General features: G+C 41.9%; 1 protein-coding gene across 7 annotated transcripts in view; it reads left to right on the plus strand.

Annotated features, from left to right (window-relative positions):
• Window positions 1-25,600, plus strand: part of PLXDC2 (plexin domain containing 2) — a 326,726-nt gene that overhangs the window by 235,517 nt on the left and 65,609 nt on the right. For all 7 annotated transcript variants that reach the window (XM_061586483.1, XM_061586489.1, XM_061586486.1 and 4 more), the window contains 4 exons: window positions 3,263-3,385; window positions 6,122-6,240; window positions 13,312-13,411; window positions 23,071-23,166. In XM_061586483.1, coding sequence (XP_061442467.1) covers window positions 3,263-3,385; window positions 6,122-6,240; window positions 13,312-13,411; window positions 23,071-23,166 — 438 coding nt within the window. The remainder of the gene's footprint in view (window positions 1-3,262; window positions 3,386-6,121; window positions 6,241-13,311; window positions 13,412-23,070; window positions 23,167-25,600) is intronic.

Consider the following 25,600-nt stretch of genomic DNA (forward strand, 5'->3'; position numbering starts at 1 on the left):
GCTCTCCTGACTCTGGAACATTGCACATCACTGGTGGTTACTGGGAGGGAGAAGGGGTTGGGCAAGGCAGCAATGAGCTCCGCATGGTGCAGGCTCAGTGTCAGGGACATCAGATTGGTTTCGTTACTGTTTTGCAATGACAGAAACACACACCAGCACAGAAAAGCCCTCTTGTATGTTGCCACCAACCTTGCCTCAGAAGGCAATGGCACATGCAAGGGGGCACAACAGCTGACCTTAAAAGAATGACCTAAGAGAAGATCAGTACACTTACGCTTCAGCCTGCTAACTCAGAGGTGTAGGGAGAGTGCTTCTCAGAAATGGACAGGGGGGGGGGAAACCAGAGAATCTGGGGAGGGGAGAAACAGCAAAGATCTTGGAGCACCTTAAAGGCTAATACATTTATTATAGTATAAACTTTCATTGAATAGAGCCCACTTTTATATGCATTCAGATGGGGAGAGGAAGGCTGTGAGGTTGCTAATGATTTGGCTTGGGTTCACCAAGTGGGATTTCTTTGGAGGGGGGGTCTCCCTGTGATTGACTTCCATGCTGTTGTCACAAACTGCTTTTCAAACACCCCTTCAGAAGTTAGGAACCTAGGAAGCTGCCTTATGCCAAGCCAGACCATTGATCTATCTGGTTCAGTATTGTCAACGCTGACTGGCAGTGGCTTTCCAGAGTCTGTGTCTGTCCCAGGCATACTTGGAAACACTGGGGATTGAACCTGGGATCTTTTGCATGCAAAGCATGTACTCTGCCACTGAGGTATGGCTCTTCCCTATGACTTCCTGTATCATTTAGCAGGTATTGTGGTGGGCTGTTGTTTGACAAACTCAGATCTCTCTTGGACATGCAGAACAAGGCAGGAAGAAAAAGGGAGGAAACCACTAAAGAAAATGAAACAAAGGGGAGCCACTCTCCTGTTCTATTGGTAATCTACTGTTTTCTAGGCTTGCTGTGTTTGGAGAACTCTCCATCAGGAACTGTATAAACTGTTCAGTTTCATAAATCAGACAAAATCTGGATCAAAAAGGTTCAAACATTAACAAATTTTTCACACAGCCTTTCCGCAGATAATCTCAGGGTGTGGCTCCTTTTTCTTTCACATGCACAACAAGTGAGATATTACCTGGATCCATTCCAAACCATCAATTGTAAGAAATGCTGCAGACTGCTATATCATTGGGTGTATGCACTTTAAGAACATAAGAAGAGCCTGCTGGATCAGGCCAGTGACCCATGTCCAATATCATCTTCTCACAGTGGCCAACCAGATGCCCATGGGAAGCCTGTAAACAGGACCTGAGCAAAAGAACACTCCCCCCCCTGCAGTTTCCAGCAACTGTTGTTCAGAAGCATACTGCCTCTGATGGTGGAGGCAGAGCATAGCCATTGTGGATAGTGGCTTTGTCCTGTGTTACTTTATGTTGCAGAATGAGAGAAGGTCCTTTAAATTAGGGGACATATGTGCTAAATGCACATATCAGCAAGTCATTCCTAATCAGTCCGTGCTTTTCACAGATTTTATTTCCTGCTCTTAAATTTTTTTATAAAGGTATACAATATGCTTTTAAATCCCCCTTTTAATAACTTTTCATGCTATACTTTGATTGATTTACTCCAGCAGTTTAGAAGACAGTGTCTTATGTTTCAAGCTGCAGAGCTTTTCCGGAAATGCCAAAACCCCTCCCACAAAGGAAAGATTAAGTAGTTCAGGAAACTGTAGGTCTGGAACATTCTCCCTGGGCCACAATGAATCAACAAAGACCAAATACAACCATCTGAAAACTGGGTCATAGACAATATAAGCTGGTGCTTGCCAAATGTCTCTGCAAGCCTATTCAAGAATACACTTGGTTTACATTTGCGATTTACTTGGGGTAATAGTGAAAATGATAAAATATCCCGTTCAGCAGGAGTCCGTTCAAGCTTTGAATCCGTGGGATGCTTTGAACTTACCCTGTGTTTCTTTCCAAGTTGTACTGAAGCATGACTAGAGTTGTCGTTTGATCCTAGAAATGCTTCCTGGCTTAGTTATCCATCTTTTCACTCTCCCTTTCTTTTCCTTTCTTCTTGTATCCTTGGAAGAAGGGCGGCAACAACCCACAGTGCGGCATTTTCTGAGAGAGCAGGGTGTTTTAGTCAAAACTGCAAATGTGCTGTTACCTGGTGAACCTAGCTGCAGCATTGATGAGATATGGCTGCATTGCCATAGACCAGGGATGGGGAATATGTCCTCTGGTTGTTGATGAGCTTCAACTCCCATCAGTACTAGCCAGCATGGCCGGTGTTCAGGGATGATGGGAGCTGTAGTCCCACAGCAACTGAAGTGGCCACAGAATCCCCATCCCTGCTTTAGATGAAACAGTGAATGTGAATCTGACAGGAGGAAGGGACAACCCACCTATCTATCACCTGACATCATGATGATATCAGATGATTGACAGATGGGTTACCTGCCCACCTGTAAAAGTCCCTTTGGCACCTCTTCCCAAGCACCTGACAGCCAGTTGATTGTTGGGCGCTTGGGAACTACAGCTTTCTGCTTGGCACTAAAATTTTGTACCTCTGTACAATTCAGGATGTGACTTCATGAGCCAGAACGTAAAGCAGAAAAGGACAAATGCTTTTGTGAGTGCTACTGTGGAATAATTAGCAAACTGCTGCACACAAACAAAAGTAAAAAGGATGCACTTTGCAGAGTTAGTGTAGTCCCACTGAACAAAGTGGGACTTACTTCTGAGCAAACATGCATAGGATTGCAGTGTAAGAGATTTAACTGTGAACCAGAAAGTCTCTTAATTTGTTTTACATGTAATGTTTTCAACAGGCTTTATGTTTTTCCCACCTCTCAACAGTGGCCTGAATACCCCATTTGATGAATACCCCATTTGATTGCCATGTTCACCGCCCAGAGAGCTATTGCTAGTCGGGCAGTATATAAATTTAATAAATAATAATAATAATAATAATAATAATAATAATAATAATAATAATAATAAATAAAAACTGCCACTAATTATTTCCCTAACAATGTGGCCTCTGACTTTTGTTCATCATGGGAATCTATTATTTTGGCCTTGATGGTGTTTTTTCTGTATTCTTTGGCAGTTCTTTGATTCATTATTAAAACCTGGTGCAGAGATTAATTTTTCTTCAGTAACTGTTTGAAGCTGTGGCAACACCTAATTAACTCTGGCATATATTAACTTTTCAGCTGTGACTGACATGATTTTGCTGTTTTGTTTCTTTATTATAGGTTTCATATATACAGGAGAAGTTGTGCATCGAATGCTAACAGCTACGCAATACATTGCACCTTTGATGGCCAACTTTGACCCTAGTGTATCAAGAAACTCAACTGTCAGATACTTTGATAATGGTAGATATTAATCTTTTTGTCAGACTATCCTTTCACTTCTGTTCCCTTTTTTCTTTTGTAGGAAAATAAACACTGAAGACTATTTGTAATATTTAGCTCTCAGAAGTTTGGTTAGCCGTTCATCTAAGTCAAAGACCATGGTTTCCTCCAGAGACCACTTGAAAATTACTGATGGTCTTGGCGAACCATTTAATGCCTTTTCTGCCTTTTGTAGTAATTATACAATTGTAATGCACTGTACTGGATGCTACATTTTAACTGTATTTTTATTGATTCCTTTTCCTATATTGTGTTTCATTGTATTACAATTGGAATGTCACATAACTGAAATTGTAATACAATGGGATAAAATATAAGAAATAAAAGAAGCAATAAAATACAATGAAAAATCAGTATTAATGTGGACATGCTGCAAACCACCTGAATGAAGCTTGCTGACCACTGGTGGTCCACAGACCACGGTTTGGGAACCTCTGGTTTAAAATATTATTGGTAGATTGTTTTGGCAAACATTACGCAATATTATAATCCATCTAGGAGGTTAAAGCCCTAAATCTGATTGAAATCATTAATCTCAATTAACTTCATCAGCTGAAAAAGGCAGTTCTCTAGTCTTCCAAAAGTATATGCCCCCTTTGGTACATTAAATGAAATAAGAGCAACTTTTGTTTGCTTAGTGTCATATTTCATACAGAGTCAGAACATGCCTGAGGTTAATAAACCTCATCAAGATAGTGTGCAAAGTGCTACTATATACTTTACTTACTTTAGGTACAGCTCCCAAAGGTCAAATACTTGGTATAAAATGTTATCCAATAAAATGCTATACTCAGATATACTCTGCGCTTTGGTTCAGATATATCCATATATTGGCTTATTAACCTGGGATATTGATGAGCCTTTTAGCTGTGCATGCCATCTTTGGGTTGAGCTTTCCTTCCTGCCTTCTGAAGATCTTAAACCACTTTTTAACCCTGGTTTAAGATCCTGTCCAGAGTGTCCACTGCTATGGCACCCAGACACACATTCCTAAGGAACTTGACGGTTGTCCTGAGGGGCAAACAGATCCACCCGCAGTCAACCCCACCTTTACATCACCTGCAGGAAAACGTCCAGGTTCTACACCATTCCGCTTCTTGTCTAAATCCTCAGCCACTGTAGCTGATGCAGGAGCCACTGCTAGAATGGCAGAGGCCATGACCCCCTGATGGCTTGGTTGTGAGGATGAAGCAGCAGGGCCCTATAGTGCCGAGGAAGAGGTCTGTGAAGGACCACCATTGGCAACACCCAAACCTGGAGAAGATTCTGCACATGTGCATTTAGGTGGAGGTTGCTGACTATGCTGGGAAGCCCTTGAGGCAGAAGGGGTCCCTCTGACCTGTGAGAGGAGGAAGATCTGTTGAATCGCCTCCTCCTTTGCCCATGCTTAGACTTGATTCTATGCTTCCTTTTATGATCCTCATGCAAGGATTTGACCTCTTGGGCAATCAGTTCCTTCATCCAAGAAACAAACTTAAGAAATTCTCACTCAGTAGGGAATTCAAGTATGACCCTTTATCTAGAGACAACACTCCCTTGCCCACTGGCAACACTGGGAGAAGGGGATATGACCCTGAAGTTGCACACTTCTGTGCACATTGCCAGCTGCAGATGCAAAAGAAGCAGCAGAGTTTTAAAGATTAGCGTCTTTTCAACCCCTGTGACCAGTACAAGAGGAAGTTCCTGCAGCCTTTTTAAGACACAATGAGAAAAGGAGTGGTAACAATAACAGACACAGAGAACTAGAAGAAAAAACACAAGGAGTAAACAGACGGGATTTTATCATGCAATCAGAAAAGACCCAACCTAAACTGACCAAGGCAGGGCAAAGTCTGGAGAGAGGGACAACTCTTCCTCCTGGAAGAGGAGCTATCAGTCTGTCAGGAGCCTGCCTGACTAGTCCAGAGCGACTGTACTTCATTCTGCTCAGGCAAATTATAGTTTGTTAAAAGTGCTGATAGTTATTATGAGACAGAGCTACAATTCCCAGCACCCTTACCAAACTACAGTTCCCAGAATTCTTTGGGGAAAGACATGACTGATAAAGTCATATGGTGTGGATGTGACCATTGAATTATAGGGTAAGAAGGAAACTTAAGGTTATCTAGTCCAATGTCTGCTCAATGCAGGATCTTTAATACAGGATGCAACTACAGCATTTCTGACAGATGGTTGTCCACCCTCTGCTTACGTATCTCCAGCAGAGAACCCATCACCTTCTGGAACAGCCTGTTTCATTGTCAAACAGCTCTCACTATTAGAAAGTTTCACCTACTGTTTAACTGAAGTCTTCTTCCTGCAAATTCCCACCTATTAGTTAAGAACAGCCTCCAGCTGTGGAAATAGAACGTAGCCATCATGGTTAGTAGCCATTAATAGCCTTATCCTCCGTGAATTTTTCTAATGCTCTTTTAAAGCCATCCTGCCCTCTCAAGCAATAGTGTGCTCCATCTTGTGCATCACAACCCTTCAGATATTTGAACACCCCTCTGTCAAGTCTCCTCATAACCTTCTGTTCTCCAGGCTAAACATGTTTGATCAATTGATAAAAATGATGTCTACTGTAAGGCCTGTTTAAAAGTATTAGTAATCATATTGCTACCAGTTACATTTTTATTTTATCAGATTTTATTGAATGGCTGCCCTATAATTTATTGCAATATTTTCCTCTCCTTCTCCCAACTCTGGAATTGACAGGTACTGCATTGGTTGTCCAGTGGGATCATGTACATCTACAGGATAATTACAATCTGGGCAGCTTCACTTTTCAAGCAGCACTTCTCAATGATGGGCGTATCATATTTGGCTATAAAGAGGTGAGTTTTGCCTGGAAATGATTTACTTTAGTTTATAGTCTGCTCCATCTTAGGGTGAGTCATAGCACATTTAAAACCAAGCAGCTAAAATGTTTAAAAACCTACAATACCAATGCTGTGCCATCTTAAAAGACTTTCTCTGTGCCAAGAATTACCACATGAATGCAGGGCCGGCGCCAAAGGGTGGCCAGGTCTGGTCATGGCCAAGGGCCCCTGTGGCCCAAAGGGCCCCCTGAAGGGCCCCACATTAGGGTGGAAGAGTAGCACTCCCCTTCCGTGATCCACAGCAGGGTCCAGATGGGGATTCCAGGCCGCCTGCCTGTTCGCTAGCTCCACCTACCTCTCTCCTGTGTTCTGCTGCTGTGTGCAACAAGATGGCGGCGGAGGCTTCTTTAAGGGGCTGATGCCCCTACCGCTATCTTGGTTGATGGCAGGCAAGTACATGCACATAGCATACCATGCAGGCTTGCCATCAACCAAGATGGTGGCAGAGGCACCAGCCCCTTAGAGAAGCCTCTGCTGCCATCTTGATTTATGGCAGCCAAGCACACACAGCAGCAGAATACAGGAGAGAGGTAGGTGGAACAGGCAGGAGCTGTGAACCCGGGGCAGCCTGGTGCCAGCCCTGCAGGGATGCTATTGTTAAGAAGATGCTTTCTGCCTATCTAAGAGATAGCCGGGGTGTATATTAAAGGCTGTCCAAAGAGAGGTAGGTGAACTAGGGCAAACCACATTGTGTCTCTCTCACTCCCCCATAACATTTTTGTTCAGGTGAAATATGCCTCTGAAACTAAACCAGGAGATGAGGAATCTACAATCCCATGTTTTGACTCTTGACAGAAAATATCTGGAAGAGCCCTAAAAGCCACGGTAGTGTAGTAGTTAGAGATCTTAGTGAGGAGTTTCCTCTCACCCAAAGAAATAGAAAAGAGCAAAGTGCACTAGACGTTATTTGCACTGTTAACTGAATTCATGGCAGGTCCTCTAGTATAACACCATTTGTTTAAGATTACTTGCAGTGATCTTTGATTTACAGCAAATAAACTTTGCTGAGCTAGCTGAATTCAGGATTTAGACTCCCAGATCCTTCCTTTTGAATGCAGGCATGCTGCTCCTCCCACACCTGCCTTTGATGAATAAGGGCTTCTGGGCAAATGTGCGGCTCCCACCTGCTGCTAGCCAGCTGTTGGTCAGTGTATGGGACATGCTCCCAGGTAGTGGGACTGTGGCTGCTGCTGTTGGTGCCATATTAAGGCATGGGGCCCCACAAAATGTGTTGCCCATGGTGGTCACCCCTATTCCATACCCCCCAAGATTGCCCTGGGTGCAGTGGAAAAACCTATAGGGTGCAATCCTATGCCCCCTAGGAGAGTGTCCCAGAGGCCATAGGACATTGTGGTCCTCCCTCTCTGTAGGCAGAATGAGGTCAATGAATAGAGAAGGAGGTCTGTCTCACAGGTCTCTTTGTTGCAGCCAAGAATTGTCCATGACCATCCCTCCTCCAGTGCTGTTGCTGTGTTGGTGGCTGAGAGGGAAAGGGGGCATATTGGGGACAGATTGAGAGAGAGGTATAGGATCCAAAGCCCTCCTACTTTCCGAACGCACACCCAAGTAAAAGAAGGAAAATACGCCGGCCATAGAGCTGGCATGCTTGTTTTCCCTCTAGCTGGTTTTATATTTGCTCCCTACCAGTCAGCATCAGCACAAAATCAGCAGGGCCTTGGATTTAGTAGTTCTTGCACAATAGATACTCTCCTCCAACCTCATTCCATTGGATTGCTCTACCCATGATCCGAAGTCAAGGGCTGCAACGTGACTTTTGTGTCTTGTGCACCTGTTTGCCACCTGGACTGATCCCTACTATGCAATTTGTGTGCCCGCATGGCCATCAAATATCTTGTTGTAGATTATGAAAATTTTAGACAATACCTGAAATTGTGTCAGAGCAGTCTGGTGGGTGTAAATAGTACCCGTTCACATGGGGTGTGTGTCTATGTTTGGCAATATAACATCAGAGGGAGTTCACACAGAATATTGTTGCAACTTCTTCTATGAGCAGGGCATGAGAGAAACCAGCAATCCCTTTTTGTGGAAGAAATATTGCGTGCCAACCTTCTCTGACATTATACTGCTTACCTCAATAGAACCCTTAATGTGACAGTTCATTTGCACCAATAGCAGCCAATGTGGTGATGCAGGTCCATCATCCCAACATCATCGTTCTAGCTGCTTACCTGGATGGGGCAGGGCAGGGCAGTAGTTAAGTCAGGACACATCAGTAGGAAAGCCAGATTGGCCCACCTGTGTGTCCATGCTGCCCCAACCTTGCCACTGTCCTGACCCGCCCCAGACCTGTCCAGGTACGCTGACTCTGATGACTCTGGGACAACAACTCTGCCCTACCACACTGGCCGCTTCTGATTTGCATCTACCAGTTAGCTCTAGTAATGACTCAGCTGGCACTGAGAAAACATTATATTTATCACTGCCACATGTGGTAAGAATGTTTCATTTAAGCCTATAAATATTAAATCATTTTCCCTGTCAATTCATCCATTGTCTGTCATCAGATGTTGCTATAGCCTCTTTGTGACATCTTAATGATTTTCTTGTCAACCATTCATGGTGTCAACATAAATAATGTTTCCAAAAAAAAAATTTTATAATCGAAAAAGTCAAAGAGTGAATCTGTGCTTACTCTTTAAAATGTAAGGCACAATCCAGTCCCTCTTCATCAGGAGCTATTAATGCCAGAAGCAGGAGCCTTTGGTTCTGTGTGTCTGCCCCATCTAGTAAGTGATTGAAACTGCAGCTTGGAACATCAGACTGGCCATGAAGTACTCTCAGGCCTCACCCACTAAGTCTGACCATTGGGCCTCCTGGACAGACAGGACTATAAAAGAATTCCTTGTCTGGCTGTGACTATGCCCGGTCAACAAGGTTTCTTGGTTCTGGTGTTTTTGTGTGACTCCTGGTTTGGTCCCTCCAGCTCTGAGTCCTTGACTCATTTCCGGGCTTCTGGTTCCCAGAACCTTGCTGACCTCTGGCAGTAACCTATGGCTTTTTCTTGACACCCTTTGCTTCTTCCCCACTCATTTCTGCATGTGCTGCTTGGCTAATGGGAGTTTGCTACTGCCAGTCATTCCTCTCAGTTGGGAGGCCTTGCAAAACAGCAACAGGACCTAATTGTCCTTCCAAGAAGTGTACTTAGTCACAGAAAAAGAGAAAGATGTAAATGACATAAGTCACATTTATTTTCAAAGTGCTTTTTAAAAAAGCAACATACAAATGTTATGTTTTACCTCTTATATATTGGTATATACTATAAATAAAGTAATGTGTAGTGAGTGTGTATTAGCAATATTATGGTAAGTAAAGTGGGAGTGGGAGGGGAAGTGAGTAAGTAGAATGTTGGAGTGTGCTGATTGCTGATTGGCTGGGTGAATGGGGATGGTATGTTATAGTAGCGAATGCAAGAGGTTTTGACACTTGGACAGTTTTAGAGTAGGATCAGGAGTTGTTTTTTGGTTTGGGGAATAATCTGAAGAGGGGAGGAGTTAGCTTTGAATGGGAGAGGGTTGGTAGATGTGGGTAGGTTAGACAGGTTGTTAGAGGATAATTTTTCTGAGAAGTTATTGAGAAACATATGAAGCACTATAAGAGCTATGCTGAAACCGGAAGCTTTTGAACAAATAACATACTGAGTGAACTTGTTTTTTATATTTTATTTGCATCTGTTCTTTAAATAAATACTGTTTATTTGTACACACACCTGGTTATTGGTTATGCTATAAAGAAGGTACCAAGTAGAGAAAGAATTAGTTACAAATATCTATGGTGGTAGCAAGGATCCAAGAGAGTGTAACAGTATCAGTTTACAGTGGGACAGCCCATAGCTGTGGCCTTTTGAGATCATAAAGATCCTCAGGGGGGTTGAGGCTTGTCTATATGCCTAGACATTGATAGCAAGGGATGGGGAAATAGATCAAAGTTCCAATAACAGTATTGCTACTTTGACATGTGAATAATAAAGTATGTCTTTACCTGCTCAAGGCACAGTGATACCAAGGGAGAACATGACACAATAACTAGGGATTATTTAAAAAATGGGAAATGGTTGTCTAAGTTTGAATAAAGCATTTCTGTATGATAACAGTGAATAAGCAATGTACACACCAGGCTAATTGAATGATTTGTTTGTATTCTATATGTTAGTCCTGTTCCTTTTCCTGGAAAATCAATAAAAACTTTATTTTTAAAAATGGTAAAATAAAATTGCTATATTGGGGTGTTACAATCACAACAAATTTTGGTTTGCTGTGATGAGAACATGCTGCGATGCACCTCGGGTTCATGCGCTCCTGGCTGTCTTTCCTCTCTTCTTCCTATATATGTGTCTGTAAGATTTAAAGCCTTCATTCATAGTTTGTTATAATAATAATGAGAGTCTAAAAAAGTTGGACCTTCAGCCAAATGTGGATTGGAGGGAAGTATCTTTGAGTTTCCCGTCCAACACCTAGGTTTTACAGCAACGGTTCTCAAGAAGCTGCCACATGTCCCTGAAATGCCCCTCTGAGCATTGATCTGTATGTGTATTCTGGGAAACAAAAATGGGCAATGAAATGGGAGCAAGTCATTTCAGAACAGCTGAAGTTTATAACAAACTAGTTTCCCATTTTATCTGAATAGTTTGTTTGATTCTGATTTAACTATAATTTCTACGTACTACCATTTCCTGTTCTTGGATTAAATAGAAACTGTGGCCTGCATGAACTATTGTTAACCACCAGGATCAACCATATCATTTGTATAAACCATAGTTTTGCATATCCAGATGAAATAAGAAAATATTTTGTTAAAAACTGTGACCAGAAGCTTTACATCTGTTCCCCTCATGTGCAAAGGAGAGAATAAAGGAAGGGGAAGCATGTGAGCCCAAGGTTTACTAAAGCATGTTGTGATGTCTGAATATAACCATTGTTTCCTAACAGATAAATAATCATGGGATCCAGCCATTTCAGTCTACAAGCCAACATAACATACCTTTGCTCAATGTTTTCCCCATGTACCAGAAAAAAACTTCTCACACTTTCCTAGGACTGTTTTCTGTTTGCTCCCTCACCCAAATACATTGTGTAAATGAAGCAAATGTTATAATTTCTATAATGGATCCTGGGTGATTATCTGACTGAAAGGCTCATTACTGCCTAAATGAGCAGGCAAGAGACATTGCCTTAAGAAAAATTAGAAAAATTCACCAAATGTAGCAATATTGCAGTGACCGTTTATTAAGTATGTGTGGAAGATTTGCAGTACTGAACACTGAAGTGGGGAAAGTGGGACTGCCTTCAAGTCGATCCCGACTTATGGCAACCCTATGAATAGGGTTTTCATGGTAAGCAGTATTCAGAGGGGGTTTACCATTGCCTTCCTCTGAGGCTAGTCCTCCCCAGTTGGCTAGGGCTTGCTCAGCTTGCCACGGCTGCACAAGCCAGCCCCTTCCTTGTCCTCAACTGCCAGCTGGGGGGCAACTGGGCTCCTTGGGACTGTGCAGCTTGCCCACAGCTGCACAAGTGGCAGGGCACGTGACCCCTGAGCCACTCCCTGTGGGGGTGATCTTTAGCTGGCCCTTGACACCCAGGAGACACGAGCAGGGATTTGAACTCACAGACTCTGGACTCTCAGCAAGGCTCTCCTCCCCACTGTGCTATACCAGCATTAGCACTACTTAATGCATTTGTTTTGCTTATGCAGTGATTAAATAATTGCTTTCTTCAGTGGATAGCACAGTTCTTTAAAACAGATTTAGTTTTACTATATTAGCGCACTTCCTTCTGTCAGCCAAAAATGGGTTATGGCTTTGCTGCTTACAAAGTTAACAGAATTTCTATGAAATATTCAGTAACAGAAATAGATTTCATTTCCCAGAATAATATAGGTTCTGTGTGGCCCTGCATGCAAAATAGTATTAGGTGTTGGCAAAGCAGCATTAAAAAGAAACATATTTACACAATAACCAAGCTAACTGTTTGAGGGGAAAATATTCATTGAACTTGAAGGTTTTGCAAGTTTATTCCCTGCGGTGAATTGACAATGAAGCTTATAATTGGCTTGGGTGTAAATTTGCTTTTACTCATTGATTACTGAAAGGTAGGCAAGACAATGTAATTGCTAAAGTACTTATGAAGGATTGATTAACAGGTCCATCAAAACTTAAGTACTAGACCAAAGCCACATTTCATAGTACACTTCAATATTATTTTCATTAGCTGCCCCTTTCCTTAAAAGGAAAAATAAAAGACCCAAAAGTGCTGTACAGAGAATTTAGAGAATGCAACTGGAATACAGTTGAAGCTGCTGGTACTGGTGTACAAAGCCCTTTACAGCTTGGGACCAATACCTAAAAGCTTGTCTCACCCCTTATATAGCCAGCCAACCACTGGACACTGCAGGAGAGGGCTTCCTGCAGATATGATCTCCTCCGGAGATCCATTCTGTACAACATAGGAATCGGGCCTTTAGAGTGGTGGCACCTGCCTTGGTAACTCCCTCTAACTGCATATCAGACCATTATCTCCATTATCTTTTTGATGTATAATAAAGACCTTTCATTTCCAACAAGCCTTTTTAGTGGAGACTTTTTAAATCAGTCTGTATCTGTATTGGATTTGAAATGGTTCTTATATATGTTTTTAATTTTCACCACCTCTGGGTGGTGACCTGAAGAGAGCAAGTAAGTGGGCAGCAGTAGGAGTGGTGGATCCAGTCAGGGAAGAAGGGCCCACTGAGGTTATTAGTCCAAAGGACTGCCCAAAACTATTGGTCGGGGTTCGTGCGCATAAGACCTCATTGTTGTGATTGTGTTTACTATCTTTTTAATCTGTTGTGCTGCCTTGTGATATTTTATTTGAAAGTGCAGTTTATCAATATTTAAATAAATAAATATTTAGCATTTGATTATATTTTATCATTTCCACGGTAGCATTCTACTGAAGTTTAAAAGCAGAAGAAAGTAATTTAGATAGGTAGGTAGGTAGATATGATGTTTATGTACTTATTTTTGTCTTGCAGATTCCTGTCTCAGTGACACAGATCAGTTCAACCAATCACCCTGTGAAAGTGGGCCTGTCAGATGCCTTTGTGGTTGTCCACAGGATCCAGCAAATTCCCAGTATGTTGTTAATGCATGCTGACAAATATGGTGTAAGCCTGTTTTGGGGGGGGTGTTATGTGTGAGGAGAAAATAAATTTAAAGAGATTGAGAATACATTTTAACTAAACAGAAAAAATGCTTATGAAGTCAGTTTGCTAATTTAAATGTAATTTTATTTGATTTACAACTCCCCCAGTGACTATACACTTTGCTGTTTGTCTTGAATTGATAAAGCAAAATGCAACTGTGAGCCAAAAAGGAGAAGGCATAATTCTGCATTCCTCGGTATATTCCTTCATATTTTTCAGACTAGAAATTGTATGGTTGCAGGGTGTTGGTGTTGGTGGTTTTCTTATTTTGATTTTGAGGAAGCAAAGAACTTGGACAAAACACACCTTTCTTAGGTTGTGTTCACACTAACCCCTTTGTAGGTACACAATAACACAAAAATAGTATAAATATAACTTAAAAGCAACCTAAATAACTATGACTCTGACCTACCCTAAAAATACTACCCTAAAAATACTAAAAGAAAAAAATCTATTTATAAATTTATCCCTTTTGTTACTTTACTGAAAATCTTCAATTTATTCCCATAGAAAGATATAGCTATGTCAGCTCTGTATCTTTTATGAAATAAGTTATTGGGATAAGACATACCAACATTTATACTAGCACAATACCACAAATTTATATGTTTCTATTGCAGAAATGTTATAGAACTGATGGATGGATGGATGGATGGATGGATGGATGGATGGATGGATGGATGGATGGATGGATGGATGGATGGATGGATGGATGGATGGATGGATGGAAGGAAGGAAGGAAGGAAGGAAGGAAGGAAGGAAGGAAGGAAGGAAGGAAGGAACACAAACACATAAATGAATGATAGAGTTTTGGACTGGTGCATAAGCCTTCACAACTGTTTTTAGTCAAGTTGACCTGGAGCACAGATACAGGGTAGATAAAAGACAATTTGCCCTGTGGTGGCTACTTTTAACTCACTGAGAGGCATCCTCCACCACAAGAAGTGTAACTCTGAAATCCTATACACACTTAATGGAAATAAGTCCCATTAGGCTCAGTGAGACCTTTCTGAATGGGCATGTACATGAAGATTGCAGTGTTAGTTTTCTTTAATGTCAAACTGCATGGCACGGAAATTTTACCATAACTTGACAACCACTACCCCTGGACAGGATGGGGCTTGCTCTGGGTGGTAAGGCCACAGGTACCACCACTGTTGTTGTTTTTTGCTGTGAGGATTGAACGATTCTGAATGTTTTTAGGTATCTTTGAAATTCTATTTGTTCCATTTTGTCAAAAAGGCATGTTGTCTCCGATAGGTTTTTATTATAGGGATATAGGGATTGGCATATAAATTAACCTATAGTAAGTTGTCTCATAGTAATCTATCAAGAAAATCTCCAGTGTTAAGATAGCCAATTTGTATGAGAATGCTACTATTGACTAAAATGAGTTAGGCCATGGATCTACCTATTAGATTTCACTGAATGCATTTGAGGGGGGATTCAGGCATTTTGCCGGTATTTAATAGTCCAAATTGTGTGGACAAAGGAGCACTGAAAGTGTGGTAAGGGGGAAGACCAAACAAGAGATAGATTGATTCCATAAAGGAAGTCATAGACCTGAACTTATAAGATCTGAACAGATTGGTTTTTAACAGATGCTTTTGGAGGTCACTGATTCATAGAGTCGCCGTAAGTCGAAATCGACTTGAAGGCACATAACAATAACAACAAGAAGTGATCATGAACATATACAGTATAAAAAAAAGGAAATTAGGGCCATGCATCCACTTATTAGAATTCACTGAATGTGTAGGGGGGGAATTCTAGCATTTCTCCGGTTTTTAATAGTCCGATTGTATGGACAAAGGAGCACTGAAAGTGTAGTAAGGGGTAGTTAATCTGCATTAAGTGATTCATGAGCATACACAGTATAAATATTGATCTGGCCTACAGGATTTTTTCATAGATGGCTAAACATTGAGACAGTTTAGTGCCTTGGTTGTAAAAAATAATCAATTCAAATGATTGTCTTAGAAATCACTCACTCCTCTCAACAGTGAGATAGATTGGAATGTAACAAACTTTAAAGTTCTTCAGTAATAACTCACAGAAATCAGTGACTCTGGGTTTATTGCACTCATTGGTTTCTCCTAGAAAACTCAAGATAAGACATTTAATGATGAATATCTTTCAAAAATCTTTAACTGTATGATATATCCATATAACAAAAAATAGGACCCAATCCAGCTCTCTGGGCTCTGAGTGAAGAAAGCTGGTACCTAGGCCTCTGTGTACACATGGTAATACCTAACTTAAAGGGGAGCATGCATGTTGAGCTCCCCTCGATGGACTGTAGCGTATCCAGTTTACACCATCCTTTCCTACTTTTACCAGCCCCTGTGAGATGACATGATGTGGATAGGCAATAGTCTCGTGGTAAGGTCTGCAGGGCTCCAACTTGGAAATTAATGGATTTCTCTGTTCACATGCAATTAGCAAAATTACTTACTCAGGCTGCATTCAGACGGCAGTTTATTCTGTTTTCCTGACATTTCCTTACCTGATAATTTCCACGTTTTATTTGATCATTCACATCATGTAAAAGTCACTTCTGGAAATCTAGTCGAATATGGTAGAAATTTAGCATTCATTTCCATATTAATTGCTTCCATTAAAAAATCTGTTTGAAACCCTATTAATCCAGAAAATTGTGGGAGCAAAGTGATGAAATTTGTGGTAGAATACTGGCATACAGTTCTTTCCTGCCATTTTCATGGGTGAATCATGGGCAGAGCTTGGAAAAGTTACTTTTTTGAACTACAACTCCCATCAACCCAATCCAGTGGCCAAGCTGGCTGGGGCTGATGGGAGCTGTAGTTTAAAAAAGTAACTTTTCCAAGCTCTGATCATGGGGAAACAGAAGTGTGCATGTGCAGAAAGGGTAAGAGAGTAGCAATATGTCCAATGATGTTCATTGTTGTGTCACACCAAGCACACTAGTGTGAATAAAATTTGCTGTGACATGGAGGAACAGTGTTTCTCTGTGACGGCAAATGTTTGTGCTGTTTGATAGGTAAAGTCATAAATGTTCATAAATTGAGACATAACACAATGCATAGCTTGGGGGAACAGAAAGAGGAGTACAGGGAGGTAAATTCAGTGAGTGATTCTAGGGAGGCTAAAGAACAGGGCTGAAGACAGACATAATGGTTTGGATCCTAAGATAAGTTAGGGAAGTTCACAGAACAAAAGTTTATCATCCCATTCATCCTCTTTAACCATCTGTGACCTCCCCCCTGCCAAAAAAAATCTACCCCTATCTGGAGGGTGGGGGAGGGCTTAACAATGTGAGACGGGGCACAGAGACTGCAGGGATGGGGAAGGTAGTGAAATGGAAATTGTCTGCCTTCAAGTCGATCCCGACTTATGGCGACCCTATGAATAGGGTTTTCATGGTAAGCAGTATTCAGAGGGGGTTTACCATTGCCTCCCTCTGAGGCTAGTCCTCCCCAGCTGGCTAGGGCTTGCTCAGCTGGCCACAGCTGCACAAGCCAACCCCTTCATAGTCAGCAACTGCCAGCTGGGGGGCAACTGGACTCCTTGGGACTATGTAGCTTGCCCACGGCTGCACAGGTGGGAGGGCACGGAACCCCGAGCCACTCCCTGTGGGGGTGATCTTTAGCTGGCCCTTGACACCCAGGAGATGAGTGGAGTGGGGATTTGAACTCACAGACTCTGGACTCCCAGCTAGGCTCTCCTGCTATACCAATTGCTATACCAATTGTGGTAGGAAACTTTATTTCTTTAACTTAACTTAGGATCCAAGATGAATTTTGAGAAATCCCCCCCTCCTCTAACAGCCTCTCTGTGTTCTACCCCTCATTGTTCAGGAGGATCCTTGACTGTCCAGTGACGCATTTTTGCAGGGGGGGGGAGGAATGGACAGCTGCAGGGGACAGAGGGAATGAGAAACTTTTCTTCTGTGGACTTCATTAAGTTAACTTGCCTTAGAATTCATGTCCAATTGGAGGCTGTTCTCTGTTGCACTGCAACCTATCATATCTGACACTGCTCAGGAGCCCCCAACTTTCAGAGCAGTGGTTCCTACTGACCACCTGAAAATTGCTGACCACTTAATGATTTTTCTTCCTGTTGTAGCAATTGTAATGTGCTGTGGTAGATGTTGTATGATTTTTAATTATACTTGTCTTGCTTCTTTTATTTCTTATAGTTTATTTCATTGTATTACAATTTGAATTCCATATCATTCAAGTAGTAAGTGTTCTTCATCACAGATATGCCGCAGACCACCTGAATGAAGTTCATGGACTACTGATGGTCTGCTGACCACAGTTTGGGAATCCCTGCACTAGAGAGGTTTTCATGGGTGGAACGAGAAGAAGGGTACATTAAACTTTTCTTCTGTGAATGTCCTTGATCCAAGTCCAATTAGAGGTAGTTCTCTCCTCCCCCCAACAACCCCCTGCAATCCATTCCACGTTGCTCAGGAGGGGCCCTGACCCTCCGAAGAGGGTTTTTTGGGGTGCAGGGGAAGGAGGGGACAGGACAATTTCCTCCCATGAACTTCTTTAAGTTAACTTATCTTAGGATCCAAGCCAATATAAAAAAGAGGGCTTGTAGCACCTTTCCCAACTGTGCTGTGAGCTTGTCTTCTCAATTCAGGTGTCAGATGCTCAAAATCAGAATCTAAAGCAGCTTCGGATCTTTCAGTCTTGCCCTTCCTGATCCTCCCACTATTGCTTCCTCCTCCTCCTCCTCCTCCTCTGCAGTCTCTGGTTATGTAAAGTTGCATAGTGCCAACCCAGCAAAAAAACCTGCTACGGAAGGACCACATACCCCTGCACCTAGCTGCAGGTGCCCTTGTTTGCTTTCCCCATGCTGAGAAGAAGGAGGTAGCATATTGGGCAAATGACAGAGAGTCAGGGAGTGGGGAGCTTCAAAGATTATGGGACTTGAAGAAGCATTCAGTTCTCTGCTTTGCTTTTCTGCCAGGTCAGTAAGAAAGATGAACTTGCAGTGATATGTGTGTGCCAGGAGTCCCCTTTTTGTAGTTCATTTGTCTTCAGCCTGTGTCTCCTGGACCCTGATGTCTGGGATGATGAACCAGTCTCTGGTTCCAGTAGGACGCTTACAATAATAACTACACAATATGATTGGTTATGTCATATTCGTAATGCTTGAACTCAAGTCAGATCCCCCCCAAGTGTTCATTCTTTTCCATTAAAAAGCTGTTTAACAATATTTTTGATAAAGAGTCATGGGGATTCAGTTTAAAATATTAAAGATGGTTGTATTCTGGCCCAGAATCAGCACCTAGCATCCTTGGATACTCTGATTGTGTCCTGGAGCTTCAAAGGGCCCAATGATGGATATCTGCTCTTTGTTTAGACTGCTTGTCTCTCGTGTTCAGGCTTACCTAGAGAAGTGGTAAGCAGCTGAGAGTTACCTGCCACTTGAAATTTCCCACAATGCTCTAGAGCAGCCTTTCCCAACCAGTGTGCCTCCAGATGTTGTTGGACCACAACTCCCATCAGCCTCAGCCGGCATTGCCAATGGCTGAGGCTGATGGAAGTTGTGGTCCAACAACATCTGGAGACACACCGGTCGGGAAAGGCTGCTCTAGAGCAATGAGGGCATTATGGGTAATTAAAATAGCAGTGCTGCTGTTGCACCTGTCTGCAAGCAATAAGCGCACTGGGGGAAGAGAATGATGTCAGAGGTGACAGTGATGACAGAAGAACCAACCATTTGCGACTTTGCTGTGGGGTCTCATACCTGTAGCTGGCCCTGGCTGTATTATATTTATATTTCAGTTTAAACTTTTTTTTGTTTAAGGATTTTTATTAAAAAAAAAAAAAAACTTATAGGCCACTTTATTTTCAGAAAAGGAACATAAGACAGCTAACAAAACAGAAAACACTGTAAAATATTTAAAAGGGTAGATAATTCCTAATAAAATCCATCATTCCTAACAACAGTCATAAACCCCAATATGAATAGGCTTACTATCATTGAAACATTTTTTAAAATGTGATATTTATTCATTTTTATCCAATCTGTCAGATTCCACATAATAAAATTATGGTGCAAACCTCTTAGGAATGGAGGAGAAATTTGGTTCATTTTGCATTTAAAGGTGAATCTACATACCGAAACACAGCAATCCTTCAAAATCTGCGGTTCTTCAAATGTTACGATGCAGTGTCTCCAGTACCAAAATGCATATATTAGGGTAAAGTATGCATATAAATGCATATATTACTGAAAACAACATACAAAAATGCATATCAGGGAAAATTGCTCTGCAAAAATGTGTTAGGCAAAAATTCAATACAAAACTGCAGTTTAGGAGGAATTCTCAGTAAAATGCTGCTGCAGAAATGTGGTAACTGAATTTGAGATAGGAAAAATGATAATGTGAAATGGACATATTCAATCATTCCTAAATATTATATGTGTCTGCTCAGAAGTAAGTCTCATTAGCTTCGGTGGGGCTTCTCTCAGATAAGACAGTATAGGATTGCAGCCTTAAACTATTAGAGCCAGTCGTCTAAGGATCCTTTTTGTTTTGATTAGAGGAGTTGTCACACAAGCCTTACAGCTTCCTACAATTCCTTTCTCATGCTGTTCCTGATGAGCACATTCAGAATCTGCCTGCTTATGCCAAGCCAGCATGCCCTGAGTTAACCTTTGCTAATGACTGAACAATGAAAGGTTCAGCTGAAGTGCCAATACCATCATTTTTATTTATGTATTCATTTGCTTGTTTTCTGGACTGAAGGACCTGACTTCTTTTGGGGGAAACAAATTAAAGCCTCAGGCACTGGCAGGAGTTCATTTCAAGCACATCCCCACAATGCTGTGACTTGGCAGGTGCATCATACAGTCAAGTCACTGTGGGAGAATACATCTTCCTGCCTTGGCAAGAAAGGTGTTCAAATTCTGCCCAAATTAGCTTAGCCTCTGCACACATATTCTAGTCCAATGCATTTGGAACTCCAGACAGGTATCAGACCTTCCAGTATAGCTATCTAGGCCAAAATCTTCCTGGTAATTCATTCAGACTGGCGTGGTGGTGGTAATTTATTTATTTAATAGGATGTTGCATTCACATCTGAGAGAAAGAGAGAAAGAAGCCTTTCATCAAGAGGGTTTGAAAGCATTTGGCCCTAAAACTAAATAACAAGTTGATTTAATTGGCAATGATGGTGCTCAGCCATGATAAGAAGTTAAATAGAATAATTTGTGGATTTGTTTTTATGCCGCATGCTGCCAGTATGTGCCTATGAAAGAAAATAAGAACAGAAGCACCCTCCATTGCCCTCTGGGGATAATGATCTTTCTCAGTGTATAGTAGAAATCGCTGCTGCTATTTAGAGACTGCTTTGTTGAACATGTTGCTGCACAGGAATCTGCCTTATACTGAGTCAGACCATTGGTCCATCAAGCTCAGCATTGCCTACATTGACCGGTAGCAGCTCTCCAGCGTTTCAGACTGGGGTCTCTCATGGCCCTACCTAGAGATGTCGGGGATTGAACTTGGGACCTTCTGCATGCAAGGCAGATGCTGTGCCACTGAGCTACGGCCCATCTGTTTTGCAGGTAAGCAAGGTAGCATTGGTGGGGTATACATTAAATCAATCCATAAATAGGCTTCCTTGCTTACTTGCAAGTGAGATGGGCCATTGCTCACTGGCAGAGCATCTGCCTTGTATGTAGAAGGTCCCAAGTTCAATCCCTGGCATCTTCAGGTAGGGCCAGGAGAGTCTCTGTCTCAAATACTGGAGAGCTGCTGCGACTCGGGGCAGACAATACTGAGCTAGATGGACTGATGGCCTGATTCAGTATAAGGCAGCTTCCTGTGTTGCCTATTTTTTCAGCTGCTCAGGTGAAGATATTGGGAAAGTGAAAAGAAAATGCAGATGAAAAGGGAGCCCTCCTCTTTGGGAAATAGGAGTGCTTTTCAAGATAGTAAAAAATCACAAGGAGTCTGTTTACCAGCTCCTTTCAGGGTATTAGTGAGGCACTGTCCATTGATCAAAATGCTGCTCCAGGAAAGTGGGTCTTTCTTTTTCTTTTTCTATCCCTTTGTTCTCCCTTTGTTGGTGAGAAAGGGCTCAGTGATGCGGATCTGAATTTCTTGATCCTACAGATTGGTTGATTCTGTCTTCCAGGTTCATTATCCAACTAAGTGTTGCATCTTCATGTTGGGCTTCTCTGTAATGTCTAATAATCCATAACTGCTCTGGTTCTGCTGTCTTCTCCAGTTTCAGTTGATCTTCAGTGCTGTAGAAGTGTCCCACTTACTCTCTCTTCCCCACATCCCACATTGTAATCACCCATTGATCTAGACATGGGGGCTGCATTTTCTGGCCTACCCATCAAATTGTGTCTTTTCCTCTTGTGCACATGAATTAATGGCATTCAGAAGAAGTTTATAAAAACCAGGAAGTCCAGAGTAAAAGGTCATTGCCATTTCTTGGTGAAACATTATCAAACTACAAGCTTGTCTTGTTGTCATGAAAGTTTATATTTACAGGCCTGAACATGATTATAATAATAAAATAATGAATAGAAATGCAAGAATTAGAAGTTAATTTTTATCTTCTTTTTTTATTTGCCAAAGCCTTTCAAATCAGTCCATTTATGGCTTTGCAATTAACATTCTGCTTTTAGTAGAAGATCTGCTGTCAGTTCTATACTGATTGAAACTGCAATCCTATCCAAAATTACTTCTGAGAAATATGGGATGATATGATGAAAACTTGCTAGTGCATGGTAAGCTTCTCTGGCTTCCATTTAAACTTTTCAATGAAGCATCTCACTTTCCTGTGTTTTAGAGAAAGGTTTGTGTTTTAAAAAATGTGCTAGTCAACAGAACTGAATTATAAACATGCTTTGCTGTTGTATTTTATTAGTGTTAACTTATTTTGAGGATTTGTTTTTATCCCACTCTTCTATCAGCAGTAATCAAAGTGGCTTATAAATTGTAGTAAAACAATAAAAGCCACATGTATAAAAACACTATGAAACAACCAGATGAAGGAGCAGCATGCAAAAAGGCATCAGGTGCATCAAAATAAATCATATTCTACTCAGCAACAAATGCCTGTTAGAATATAATTGAGTCTTGACTGCCCTGCAAAAAGCAGCCAGTAATGGAGCCAGCTGGGTGGGACATCTGGGCACCATGACAGAAAAGGCTCTGTGTCTCATACACAATCACTAAGGATGCAATCCTATACTTACTTATTTGGAAGTAAGGTACCAAACTCAGCACAGCTAACTTCTGAATAGACATGTATAAGATTGCACTGTAAGTTAATGTCTTTTTAGGGAAATGCATTAAATGCTATCTTAAATGAAAACATATATATTCAGTGTAAGCCTTAGAAGTATTTGAGAGTGTGCTCAATGTTTGAATAGTGGTTTCCCTGGTTAATGGATCTCCAATTGATAACTGTTAATGCTTCTTGAGTTAAATCTCTTTCCTGTGTGGTTTTAATAGTACATATAAATCTGGACTTTCTATGACAGTGGCATATTTTTAATTCAACGAGGACACAGTCAAATGTCTCCTTTCAACTTTGGAATTGAATTTTCTTGTTTCTTTCCTGGTAGATGTCCGTAGAAGAACGATATATGAGTATCACAGAGTGGAGCTTCAAATGTCAAAGGTTACCAATTTGTCAGCCGTTGAGATGATTCCTCTACCCAGTAAGTACAGTCCAACAAGCATGTGAAGTGAGCCATTCTTAAAAACAATCTGGTGCTTTTAACATACTTTATAGATGTCTTCCTTATAGCACATGTGTCCTGGTACAGATGTCACATTAAAAGTGAATATACAGCGTGCTGGTGCACAGAGAAAAAAATCACAGCCACTTCGCTCCTCCCCTGCTCCTGATGCTGTCGTACTACTGGGAGCGAAGCCATGATTCGGGCTAGTGATGTCTGAACCTGAGCTTATTGTTTGTTGGTTACAACTCATGATTGTTTGGGGAACAACAAACCATGAGCTTGGGTTTGGATGTAACAGTAACCCAAACCATGGCTTACCACCCAGTAGCACAACACAGCAGGAGTGGGGGAAGGACTGAAGTGGTCATGATTTTTTCTCTGTGCACTAGCACACTATAGCTTCCCATCTGGAGCTCCCACCAGTTCACTTGCATAGCCCCAACCTTGTTGCTACCCTTCTCCACCCTAACCCAGTCCAGGTAAACTGTAGTGACACTATTTTAGGAGGACAGCTCCACCTCACCACACAGGCTTCTACCCACCTGCTTCTTCTGCTATTTGAAGAAAGGGCATGATACAAATGAGTTAAATGAATAGTTAGGAAAATTACATAGCTCCTGCTCTTCAGAATCCCATAGTCCCACCCAGCAATGTTCCATTGACATTGAGTCAAAGGAAAGGGCAATACCATATTTAGACATCTAGCACTCTGTAGTGATGATGGTGGCCAGAGCCTCCTGAAGAACTCTCCCACCAGCTGAGCAGGTCTGCCAAGGAACCACAGAATTCAAGAGCTGTGCTTTAAGATAGAGTGTGGGCCTTTTAAAGAATTACTCTTCATGAAAAGGAGTAAGGGTTCTGTTTTGCTTTGGATTACCGCTGTGCTATACATAGATCAGACCTTGAAGACAACCCAGAAGCTTCCATTAGTGCAGAAGGGCCACTAGCTCAGACGTAGAGCATCTGCCTTGCCTGTAGAAGGTCCAAGGTTCAATTCCTAGCATCTCCGGGTAGGGTTGTTAATGTCTGGAACCCTGGAGAGCCACTGCCAGTCAGTGTAGACAGTACTGAGCTAAATGGACCAATGATCTGAGTAAGGCAAGCTACTCTGTTCTTAGAATTTGGTTGCCAGAATTTTAACTGGTTCAGCGAGGTGGAGTTGTATCATTCAAGTTTTGCAAGAACTGCATTGGCTGTCTGTTCTTCCAAGCCCAATTCAAGGTACTGGGGCTTGTACTTAAACAGATTGGGTCCCAAATACTTGAAAGATGTGCCTCCTCCCAGGCCAGCCTGCCCACATCTTAATATCTTCAGTAGAGGTCCTCCTGCAAGTTGCCCTCCTTGCAGAGATACATTATGTATGCACTCAGGAGGGAGCATTTTCTGTGGTGGTGCCCTGTAGAGGCCAGTGGGGCAGTGCAGGCAGAGCTCCATTGCTGTCCTGGCTACCTAACACCACGGGTCACTGCCACAGATTAAGAGTAAGAAGTGGATGGGTGAGACGCAGGGAGTTTGTTGCAGTGTAGCATGTGGCAGTGGAGCCAGTCTGATGCTCCTGCCACCACACACTGCCCTGAGCTTCCCACACCACACCCCTTCCCCTCTCAGCTAGTGGCAGCAACCTGCAGTGTTGAGAAGCTGGGAGAGCAGTGGAGCCCCCCCCCCCATGCTGCACCACCAGCCACTACTGGAGATGACCTGATTCTGAAATACCCTCCCCAGAGAGATAAAACTGATGCTGATGTTACCATCTTTTTGGCACCAGATGAGAACATTTTTATTTGCTCAGGCATTTTAAATGATCATGCTGCCTCAGTCTGCTTTTAGTCTTTAGAGTTTCTGTTCTTACTCAGCCTACACGTGTTTGATAGATATTGTTTTGTTGTAGCTGTGCTTTTAAAAACTGATTCTTATTTTTATTGTATATTTATTTAAATAAATAAAATATAAATGTATGAAGAGAGACATCAGGGCACACACCAGAACAACAAAAAGTGAAGAACTACATTTCAAAGGCCAGACATACCTAACTGGTTACTCTTTCAATACCAGTCAGTATATCACAGCATTCATTATCTGGCAACTGTATATTTGCAGAGCACCAAGTAATCATAGGTGCTTTAAGGGTGTCTCAAGCTTACTTCACATGCTTGTCCTGCAAAAGAAACAGTGACAAGTGCTTAGTTACCAGCTCATCTCCACCTCCTTTTATGTCCAAGGTAAATCTGCAATATTTATATATGTGCATTTGTGTGTGCGGCTTGGAATGGAAATTGCCAGACAAACCATCAAGAGAAACTGGAGTCAGCTCCTATCCTTCTCTTAATCTAATTATAGCTCTTACACACTTTACTACCCCAGCTTATTACATCCATATGACAAAAACATTAGCTATGCACTGTGAAATGTA

The sequence above is a fragment of the Rhineura floridana genome, chromosome 10, assembly GCF_030035675.1.
Source record: "Rhineura floridana isolate rRhiFlo1 chromosome 10, rRhiFlo1.hap2, whole genome shotgun sequence".
Classification (NCBI taxonomy): Eukaryota; Metazoa; Chordata; class Lepidosauria; order Squamata; family Rhineuridae; genus Rhineura; species Rhineura floridana.